Source organism: Microcebus murinus, chromosome 15, assembly GCF_040939455.1.
Source record: "Microcebus murinus isolate Inina chromosome 15, M.murinus_Inina_mat1.0, whole genome shotgun sequence".
Classification (NCBI taxonomy): Eukaryota; Metazoa; Chordata; class Mammalia; order Primates; family Cheirogaleidae; genus Microcebus; species Microcebus murinus.
The window spans coordinates 13,572,558-13,584,604 of NC_134118.1; the positions used below are offsets into that span (position 1 = coordinate 13,572,558).

At 34.6% G+C, this 12,047-nt stretch overlaps 1 protein-coding gene across 1 annotated transcript in view; it reads right to left on the bottom strand.

The window, feature by feature from the left end:
- Positions 1–12,047, bottom strand: part of RANBP9 (RAN binding protein 9) — a 106,283-nt gene that overhangs the window by 19,031 nt on the left and 75,205 nt on the right. Inside the window, exons 6-8 of the mRNA XM_012753561.2 lie at positions 5,895–6,079; positions 2,997–3,109; positions 1,629–1,737 (exon numbers count right to left, since the gene is read on the bottom strand). Of these exons, the coding sequence (XP_012609015.2) occupies positions 1,629–1,737; positions 2,997–3,109; positions 5,895–6,079 (407 nt within the window). The remainder of the gene's footprint in view (positions 1–1,628; positions 1,738–2,996; positions 3,110–5,894; positions 6,080–12,047) is intronic.

Consider the following 12,047-nt stretch of genomic DNA (forward strand, 5'->3'; position numbering starts at 1 on the left):
GTATATAACACAAAAGAGACTATAATAGTATTATCCCCTTTAATTTAAATTACTAAGAAAATGAAAATTTATCTGTAGCTATAAAAAACATAATATAGACTTCATTTTTGTTTTAAAGATGGGGGTCTATGTTGCCCAGGCTGGTCTTGAACTTCTAGGATCAAGCAATCCTCCTGTCTCAGTTTCCTGAGTAGTTGGAATTACAGATGTAAATACCACTCACTGCACCCCTGGCATGGATTTCATTTTTTAGCTAAAAATAATTTAACCAAAATACCTGCACTTGGTAGCAAATCAGACAGTACCCAAGGACATAATTTTATGTACATACGATACATATAAAGCATAGCCTTCCTCCCCACCCTCTGTCACCCTCTGTCCCATTCCCAATCTCTTAAACAAAATGAGCCTCATTTAAACTTCAACTTGTAAACAATTCTGTTCAACCCACCATTGCTAAATTTGACTAGCTAAAAAAAATAAACAATTCTGTCATTTGACTTACAGAGGATTTTTGCTGCTTAAAGAGTTGAAATTTTAAGCTCAATAACATCTAATGTTAAAGTACCAAAGATTCATAAAACCAATAAAAATGCCAAATTAGGATGGCCATTATTTAAAAAATAGAAAATAAGTGTTAGTGAGGATATGGAGAAAGTGGGGCCCTTGTGCACTGCTGGTGGGAAAACAAAATGGTGCAGCCACTGAGGAAAAGAATATGGCAGTTCTTCAAAAAATTAAACAGAATTACCATATGATCCAGAAGTTTCAATTCTGGGTATAGAACCAAAAAAATTGAAAGCAGGGACTCAAACAGATATTTGTACACCTATGTTCATACCAGAATTATTTGTAATAGCCAAAAGGTGGAAGCAACCCAAGTGTCCATCAACAGATGAATACATAAACAAAACGTGGCATATATCCACACAATGGAATATTACTCTGCCTTTAAAAGGAAGGAAATTCTGATATATGCTACAATGTAGATGAACCTTGATAACATTACACTAAGTGAAGTAAGCCAATCACAAAGGACAAATACTGTATGATTCTACTTATATGAGGTACCTAGAGTAGTCAAATTCACAGAGGCAGAAAGGAGAATGGTGGTTGCCAGGGGCTGCGGGGGAAGAAGGAATGAGTTGTAAACAACTCAATTAATATATACAGAGTTTCAGTTTGAGAAGATGAAAAAGTTCTGGAGATAATGGTGGCGATGGTTACACAATGTGAACACAGTTAAACGTAGACATGTACATTTTAAAAATGGTTAAAATGGTATATTTTATGTATATTTTACCACAATTTTTAAAAATGCCAAGGAGACTTACTATAAGGTATTTTTCAGAAGGAAAAATAGACACCCATCTTCTAAATAAGATTTTCATATTTTACACCACAGAGGTAGAATGATGAAAGAGCATACATACAGCAAAATATGCCATCTGCTTATAGTCCTGAACATAAAAGTATTTTTAATGATCTGTTACTTAAATGTGCTATATTACCAAATCATATGTAAAGGTAAAAATTAAACTATAAAAGCATGAAAATTATTTTAATTATATAACATAACAAATATGCATCATATATTACAAGTGTAACAGTTTATTTAAAAAACTCACTTTAATGTGAAAAGAAGATTAGGATTTCTTTCAAGTAAACTGGGGTATAACTGTTGTGTTGTTTCGATGGCTTCTCCCATTCTTCCTGCTAACACCAATTTCTGAATTCCTATTCAGTAAAAAGAAAGCAAAAGATTAACTTTTACAAAAGTAGAAACATAAACATAGTGGATCCTCAGAAGAAAAAGAGAGTTAGCAAAAAGTCTTTAAATAAATTCTTGTGATTGATTTCTATTTCTTTTTCTAATAGCCATTAGGCAATCCAAGAAAAATCTCAGACATTAAAAAGTCAGAAAAATAAGTACCTTCACAAACTATTAAAAAAATCACAAACATACAAATAATATAGTTAGGACACCTATTAAACAACACTGAAGTTTCAAACACTAAGATTAAAAAGACTATTTAAAAGAAATAATATTAAAATGTCTTATCAAATATGATGAACCCAGGATTTAAAAAAATGCTAGCCTTTTGAGTAAGATGTGAATTTAATAGATACTCATTGCATTCACTGTGGGTCAGACATTTGCTAAACGAGATGATGGAGGAGAGGCCAGGTGCGGTGGCTCGTGCCTGCAATCCTAGCACTCTGGGAGGCTGAGGCGGGAGGATTGCTTGAGGTCAGGAGTTAGAAATGGTGAGGATACAAAAGGAGTAAGCGATCATCTCTGTTCAGCGATGGTCTCTGTTCAACAGAGCTTAGTGACAGTGAGAAAGACAAGAATATAAGTAACTACAATGCAATGTAATCAGTGCTCTTACAGTAACTTGACCTACAAAAAAGTTTTCACCCATATGTTTTGTTTTTATCCCTCACTCTTATCAAATCATACCCACCCTGATGGACTAACACCACGGATTTTAGGATGGCTAACTGTGGACCAATTATAAACAGGCTCTATAGCTCTGTGGTCACACAGGCCAACACTAGGACCTAAACAATAAATACTATGATCAATGCTATCTTAAATTTAGATAGCAATTTAAATTCAAAGATATTTAAATTTCTTTCACATATTATCTCTATCATGTAATAAGAACTACTTTACTTTAAAAATATAATAAAAAAACCTTCTCACTAAATGTTTTATTTCCTGAAAGCTAAGAACAATTTTTTATTTTAAGAAGATATGGTAAAGTCATTCCTTACAAAACTTTTCCCACAATTCTCTTCCTACAATTAGAGTCTGACATAGTCCTATGTGAATTTTTAAAGCTAATCTTCAAAAATGTCAGTGAAAATAAATTTCAGAGGTATCCATCTTAAATTAATATTTGAATTTTTTAATTTAAAAAAATTCTAAAAATAAAGTAAACAAACCTATAATCTGAAAACAAATGTTAGCCATGCACCCATGTCCTTACTTTGTCTATTCTTAATGGAAGCTAATTCTTCTAGAACGGTCTGGTCTGTAGATCTGGCAAAGGCCTCTGCTGTGGCACAGTACCCATGGTGGACTAAATAAGATGAAACCATTCTTAAAATAAAAAGGAGAAACATACATCTTTTAGTCAAGAGAATACATACTTCACACTGCAATTTATATACACAAGGTCTACTCTGGCATTACAAAACAAACCTATTTTCTTGAAACAGTTAAGGCTTTAAGAGTTTCAACTTTAAAGTAAGTCGAAAAAAATCATTTTGTTCAATTCATGTAATATTTCCAAACAGGACAATTGTAAATGCTATGTTAAGACTATACTCCCTAAAATAAATACTGCTTGAGACTCAAGGACCCTAAGAGACCCTTTCTTTGATTCTTAGATCTCCATTACCCTCAAAAGTCCCTTCCTATTTCTTTCCCATCCTACTAACCATAATTTCTATTTCATCTCTACCATATGATTTAGCGCAGTAATATGTCATATTTTGTAAAATAACATTTGAAAATAACAGATTAACTCTTGGTGTTCCAAAACTCAACCACATTCTTTACCCATCAGTTAAATGAGATGGGATCACCAAATAAATACAGAAAAAATACTAAGGTAAACCCAGAGAAAGAATCTCTCAGAACAAAGTCTATGAGGTACTACTAATAAAGGAGGAATCAGCCTTCTAATCTAAATCAATTACTATGGTTTTGCACAAGAGATTACTCAAATATAATTTCCGTTGTTAAGTGACACGCCTTCAAGAGAACAAGTTTATTTCTTAAAAAGCCATCAAGTGGTTAAAACATATATTTACATCTACCCACAAAATGTAGTTAGAAAAACTACTATAGTTAGAAAAAATAAAAATGTAGTTAGAAAAAATACTGTAGTTAAAATACTGTAGTGAAAATACTGTAGTTAATAAAACTGTAGTTAGAAAAAATAAAAATAAAAAAAGTGGGGGAGAGGGGTCCACTGGCCCAAGGTGGGGGCCAAGTGCCACTCTTCACCTTTAAAAAAAAAGAAAAAGAAAAGCTGGTGCTCCAACAATATTAACCCAAATATCTGGTATCTTCAAACATTCAACTCTTAAATCTGCCTCCACCTGACACTACTAAGTGCCAATTAGAAAATGGTGGGAAGCAGTGGTTCACCAGAACCAGGACACTGAAGGGAAGGGGGAAGAAACTTCTGAAAAACAGATTTACATCTTATCTTATGCAGTTGTTCAGATTCATTTAAGGAGGACAGGACTTTTAGCATGGACTTTCCCAGAAGGTCATGGTGAGTCACATCAATTTTTCTAAAGAATGGGGTAGGAGAATCCTGGCTATAGGTTAAGATAAACATTTCCTCTACTACTATCTTGTTACTATGCTCAGTGGCAACCATTTTCAGAGCCTTAAAGGAAAGTGGCCCCAGGAGAGCAACTCATCCTAGTTCCAGCTCATGGTGACTATGGGATTCTGAGTCAGGGTTGTCCATTCTTTCAACTGTGTGGAACAAAGAAACTAGTATCCAAGCTCTGTTAACATAGACAATAATGGCTCTAGGGAAGAAAGCATGCTTTCAGAGTCATCATCATGTCTCCAAATCACAATCTCCTCCAAAAAACAGTCAAAAAATTTTTATTAAAATTTTAAATTTAAGAATATTCAAAGCAATTTAGGGACATTAATGGTGAAATGAGATGGACTGATGGTATCTGAAAGTCTTTGCTATTTTCTTGGCTTTGATTATAATAGTAAAGATGACTTTTTAAATTTAATGGCGTTTATTTTATTTTTAAGTTTATACTATTTTAAGCTTTAAGAACTACCATTTAGTATTAATGATATCCAAGTGTCATCTCCAGCCTTTTAGCAAAGGAAGAGTCTAAAAAGTTGACTGTCACAGGAATTATATTTTCCTACTAACTTCCATAATGAAATTCTACTTAAAAAAAAAAAAATCTCCCTAAGAAAACAAGTTGAAAATTTTTGGCAAAGAAGAAATTGAGATAATTTCATTTTATATTATTTTTTATTTGACATTCATTTTCTGCTCTGCTGCTGGCCATCCTCCACCATGGTTATGAATGAATCTAAGTATGCTACATTTAGGAATCCTAACTCCACACTTAAGTGCTCCTTGGACCCATTCCTTTATCTTTTTTTACGGCTAATAACAACATACATAGGTCAAGCATTAACATTAATTAGTAAATCTTTTAAAAATCCTTGAGATGGAGGCTTTTGGTCAAATTTTCCTATTTAAAATTGGGGCATTATAATCTCCCTAAATCCAAATGCTAAATAAGTATTTAGCAAAAAGGGGATTCTAGTAACCGAAACTAGCTGATGTTATTCTTACAGAGTAACCCAAACACTGGAAAAACTTAGCCAAATTCTGAAATGTAAAATGTATACATCAAGTCTATATCCTAATACATTTTGACGCTTACTCTTACCAAGCAACAATTCTTTTTACTTATAAATATCTAAACTACTGCAGAACGACATAGCCAAGTTCATGTCCAAACCCACATATTCTGATTATAAAAATCTAGATTATCTCTCTGAACTTATCCTTTGCGTCAACATTATTAAAATTTGAATTGTATAATCTACAGAAATCATTAAATCCTACTACTAAGAATAACCTAGGTAACCTAATGTCACTTTATCTCCTCCACCACATTAAGTCAGACTGAAACACAATTCTGTGTGTCATCAAATCAAATAATTTTTAATTTTGTTTAAATTACTTTTTGAGATTAAAATATAATAATACAATTAGGATATAAATTAGTAGATTAAACAGCTTCTATGAATACCAAAAGAATAAATCTTATATAAAAAATAGATTTCTGAATAATGTCAATTCAAATTTCTTTACTCTTACTTTTGTATCATGGTCTGCCACTCTCCTTCTCGATCTCCAATTGGAAATCGGTCTATCTGTGCCTGTATTTTGGTTCTCCACTCTCGCATATAGTCTTCTATATCAAATACGAAAGGATGTTGCCCAAAATTGGCATCAACCACTTCTCCTGGTGTCTGAAGCCCCACAGTAGGATACAAATTTGGCTGTAAGACAATGTATTACATTAAACACCTATCCGTTTTAAGTTAAAGACTTATTTAGTCTTTTAATGGCATCATTAAAAGAATGAAACTACAAAATTTCATGACATTTTAAAATCCTGATCAAAATATTAGTAGAGGAAGATTAAAATAAATGACCTAAAATATATATATTAGATGAAAAAATATCATTTCCTGCTATTTAATCATCAAGAGAAAACCAAACAATCTAAGACACCTATTTTATTTATTCAGAGATCACACTGAATTATACCACATGGCTTTATACTTGTAATACATGAAGATATAATTCTTCCTCTTAAGACTATGTCATGTAATAATTACAGAAATTAAAATATAAACACATATGCAACTCAGGTTTATTTCTGATTTTTATATGTGACATATTTCTATAAATTCCATGTTAAAGCTAATTACTATAAAAGTACAAGCCTAGCCAGGCATGTACTATTTTAGTACTATTTTCATTTATCTGTACAGCTAGGATGCCTGCGTTTACAAAGGGGAGATGATAAGAACTTAACTATAAGCAAAACACAGTGCCATTAAGAGCGGGGATTCTCCATATAAAAATAAAAACTTAAATGTATGTATTTCAGAGGAGGAAAAAGGATGTGATTGGATATCCTAACTTAGAAACACATTTAGATATATTCCAGGATTTCAAGGCTAGACAATTAACTGTAAAGGTGGTAGCTTCAAGTATACAAAAAATACAAGAGTCCTTGCTGGTAAAGCATTACCAGCAGCTCCCATAATGTTGTGCCATGCATATGTAACATATTAATACTTGATTTTGCTGAGTTGCAAAGGTATCTTTCATAAAGTATGGTCCCCTGGAAAAGAAGGCCTGTGCTTGAAATCTTGGTCAGAGCTGTGGCATTCCCCTTTGCCTTTTCCCTCTGGTTCAGTCTTTTCTTCCAGGCATGAGAAACAGGAGTAACCTGTGGTGTGTCCATTCGTCCTTATAGGAATTTCCTAAGTTTGCTAGATACTTGAGAGTGTTTTTAAGAGAGTGATCATTTTCGTGGGGAAATTGTCAGCTTTTTGGCAATGGGCAGTTGATGAAGGCCAGAGCCAGTACCTTGTCAGTAGTAGGTCATTCCCAGAGCTTTGGGATAGAAAGGAGGATTGCTCATTCTCTGGCACTATACAGAATTGTCCATACCAATTTGGGAGAAGGGGAACCCAGTAAAGGATGGGTAATAACCTAAGTCTTGAGTCATTACTCCTTTCAAGATTACTGTACATGGGGAAGGGGGTGGCATGGGGGAACGAGCTCTGGGAGTTAAGAGCCGAGTGTTTGTACATGAGGGGAGGGGCCCAGCAGATCTGTACTGACCCTTCCATACTCTTGGTCCCAGTTGGTCATGTAACACCAACGACTTTGCTTTGTGCTGCTTTGCCACTGCTGCTGTCTGCTCAGTGTCCTGACTGCCATCCTCTGGAGCTCCCAGTCCTTTCATGTCTTTGGCCATGTAGATTAAGTCCAGGCATTCTGTTATTTCTTACCTGTGTTGTACCAGTGTTATTTTATGGCAAAGTCATATTGAATAGGGATGGTATGAAATGCTGCTGGTGGGGCTGGCAAATCCAAAGGGATATGGCTTCAGTGTTGCCAGGAGCCCTTTGGCTCCAAATGTCTTGAGGGAAAAACAAGTTGGTCCTATTAGTGGGTGTTTTCTGTAGTATTAACTTCTTTCCTTTATGATATCTTGTATCCTATTTTAAAAACTAAGGGGGAACCCCATTAGAGACTGTGCCACATCCCAGCAAGGTTCATCTAGCTCCAGTTACATGGACTCAGGGGTTGGGAGAGGGTTTGAAGTTTGGCTGAAACAGCTGCTCAAGTGGAGTTTAATTTTATTTTTAACAATGGGCATCATAAGTGATTTAGGGGGAAGCACAGGATAGTAGTGTGATTTAAACCTGCAACAGCAGGCATATTGAAGAGTTGAGTGTTCAGACTGGAGATGAAGGTGGACATGGGTTGAATAGGAAAGGGCCTGGGTCCATCGGAGTAAAGATAACCTGATAGACTTACCATGGGAGATTTGGTCATAGTCTTTTAAACTGTGACCAAAGTATATAAAAAGTAAACAGGACAGAAGCCAAGTTTTAGGGAGATGTCTTGGCCTCCTAGGACAAGTTTCCACACTGAAGCTACAGTCCCTTTCAGATGAGAAAAAGTGTACACTACAGTTGAAGAGCTAAACCTTACTAGGTTGGATGTTGATCAGTAAACTATTAGCCCTGTGCTGGGAATCTTCACCCTCCAGCTTCCCTGGGGTAGGGAAGGTCTCCCACATTATGCAATAATAAAATAAACATCTGGGTCTTAGCAGCTGTCAGTTGCTCTTTCAACTCTAGGATCCATCTTTGGAACAGAAGCCTAGTCTGAGCCTAGGACGACCCTGGCCCTTGAGATACTGGAGTTGACTGCACTCTCTCCTTACCTACAGACTATGCACAGTGCCTGGGGAGGAAGGAGGAGAGGTGCTGCGGTTTGCCCTGCTGCCTCTCCAGCAGAAATAGTCATAAATGCACTTTTCACACTAAAGTTTTATTAGTTCTCCTGTTAAGCCTAGATCCCCCGCCCTAGTAGATTGCAAACTCACATCTGTGTGATCCCAAAGCCACTCTACTGCAAATGTCCGACAGTGAAGACGGCCTCAAATTGGGTTCCTGTCTGCAGGGTGTGTGGCAGCGGCCCATGTGCCTTTACCCATTGTCAAACTTGCAAGCATTTATTTCTGTCTTTATGACTGTCATGGGGACTGAGGTTCTTCAGAGAGAGAGCTGATGACACAATGGTTTTATACCCATCCCCTTGGACAGGGAGTTTGCACATATTTGTGAGCTGTGAGTGGTTAGTACATTGCTGGTATTGCTGAAGGCAGAGTTGATCCCTCACTTGCTTGATACTTGCATTCAAGAGAATCTAGATTGTGTTGGGGAAGAGACTGTACTCATGGCTAACTTGAAGTCCCCAACAACCTTCCTAGTCACACAGGATCCCTCTAGCCAAAACAGTGTATGTTCCAGCTGCAGAGAACAGACTGCTCTCAGCTTGCACAGCACTTTAGGAGAGGGAAGAATATATGGATATGGAATGGGGTAGAGAAAGAAGGATGCGAATGTTGTCATCCAGGTGGTTTTAGAATCCTACAGAGTGGAGAAGAATGGCACTGGGGAGTCTGGATGGATCTGATTTGTGTAGGAGTTCCCTGTAGATAAATTACTGATCCTCTATTATCCCCAATATGTAATGGCTGACATGGATTCAACTGCATTGTATTTAAAACCTTAGAACTAGTCAGGTGTTCCTCCACCCAACACCATTTCTTACCCTCTAATCCTACCTGATCTTTAACAAAGCATTAATGATTCTAAGGATAATCTGTTTTGCTCTATTTTGTTGTGCTTTTTTTGTAACTGTTTTAAATAAATCAATTTGTACTGTAAAAAAAAATACAAGAGTCCTTCTTTTGCTCTATCACTAATTATTAATAGTTGTTATATCTAAAGGGAGAATGAGTTTCTGAATGTCTACTAACTGCCAAGGTTTAATCATAATAATCCTGTGTGGTAACTTTTATTATTTCTGTTACAAAGATACAGAATTTGAGGGTTAGAGATTAAATAAAATGCTCGTGGCTGTTCTGCTAACAAGTGGCAGAATTAGAACAAAGGTTTGTCTGACACCAAATCCAAGGATCAACTTTCCTTCCTATAACTCCAAATCCTACCACATCTTCATTCTCTGTATGTATGCCTTATTTCTTTATTAGTATCATAAATACTTTTAGTATAAAACAAGGAAAAAATTAAAAGGGGATAATTTGTGTATGAATATAAGATGTTCAACAGATTTCAAAGCAAAAGGCTAAGAGGATGTGTTTTAAAACAACTGTTCAATCAGGCAAGAAAAATCAAAAATATTGTGTCAAAATATCAAGAAATATAAAGTATTACTGGATTATGAAAATAAATGGAGAAATCAAAATATGCCTATATATTGATTCTTAATGATCAACAGAACTAACAAGTTTATAGAATTTTAAGCCCCAAACAGGTGAGATACAAAGTACAGCATTCTTATTTCACCAATGAGAACTGAGACTTAAATACTTTAAAAGCACAGTCTAAAAGCACACAGCTTGTTAATGGCACCACATAAAAGAAAAAAAACTCATGTCTCTGTAATTCTAGTACAGTATTCTTTGCTTTAAAACCCACTGAAGAATTATGAGATACTTTAAAACAAAAGTATATAATAAGGCCAAAGATAATAAAGAAATCAACAGAGTGAAAGGCAATTCTGTTCATTAAGCAGAGTTCAGAATTCTGATATTCAGGATTGTCCAAATAAAAATTTTAAAATGATTTGCTAATCTAAATTTCCTTACATATTCAGAAAAATAATCCTATCAACACTATAAAAGACAATCAACATTCATGAATTTTCTGGTAAAACTGTTCCATAAAAGTTTAAAACTTCATTATGACAAAACATGCCAAAAATATAAAGACAAATGGACTTTCTACAAAAAACAATCTTCCATACATATGACAAAGTGCAAATATAGAAAATATTCTCACAATACAGGAAGACAATTACCAGATCAATTTCTCAAAAATGGCAATAGATACATAGGCAATTTGCAGAAGAAACACAAAATGACAACATAGACACTTAACCATACTCTACTTTTTAGAATATAAATTAAAAACAAGATCTTTCTTTTTTGCACATCAGATTAAAATTTAAAAGCCTGAGAATATGCACTGTTGATGAAAGTTGGGAAAATAAACATTCTCATCCACTGCTCACAGAAATGTAAACTGATATAACCTTTTAAGAAAAAAATTTGGGAAAAACCCATTAAAATTGACAGTAATTTCACTTGTAAGAGTTTAATTGTACAGAAAAATAAACATGTGCAAAGATGTATATCCTGCAGCATTATCTGTAATGGCAAAAAAATTTTAATGTCTAGGTAGGTGATATATTCATCAAATCTCAGATTCCAATAATAAGCTATACCATTATTTTATGTCTGAGAAAAAACACTGCAAATAGGCCATAGATTCTAAAATGCATTTCCATTTCAAAATATTAAAATATGAAAAAATGTTCATCTTAGAATCGATGAACTGTGGCAGTACATTCATACAATAAGATACTGTAAAGAGGCAAAAAGAACAGAATAAGAAATGCATTAACAGACATAGAAAGATGCCCTATACACATTACTAAATGAAAGCAAACTATAGAATAATGTACATAGTATGGCTTCATCTTTTATGAAAACATTTAAATAATATGTTTAAGCAAGAAGTCTAAAAGGATACACACTCAAGTTAAAATAGCCATCATAGCTAAAGAGACTGAGATTATGAAGAACTTCTCTTTTGTACATTTCTGTAGTTATAAACATTTTTCTCATTTAAATATTTGACACTATTACATCTGTAATTAGAGATAGATTAAAAACTTGAAGTAATATCAAGTCGGTTTGTGCTCACTGAAAAGTAATTATAATTTTTATACCATTTACTCAATCTTAAAACTGGAGTATTTGGGGGAAGAGGATTAAGGGCACAGTCCTTAACTTACTAGACTACAGATTTTAAAAATCAACAGCCTTTTAAAGCACACAATTCAATGGTTTTTAGTATATGCACAGAAATGTGCAACTATCATCATCTAATTTAACAACATTCCCATCACCCCCAAGAGAAACACAGTACCCACTGGCAGCCATTCCCCATTCCCCCAATTCCCCTAACAAACCACTAATCTACTTTCTGTCTCTATGGATTTGCCTATTCTGGACATCTTTTATAAATGGAATACATAATATGTGGTCTTTTGTGACTGCCTTCTTTCACTTAACATGTTTTCAAGGCTCATCCATATGGCAGCATGTGTCTTGATCATAGATTT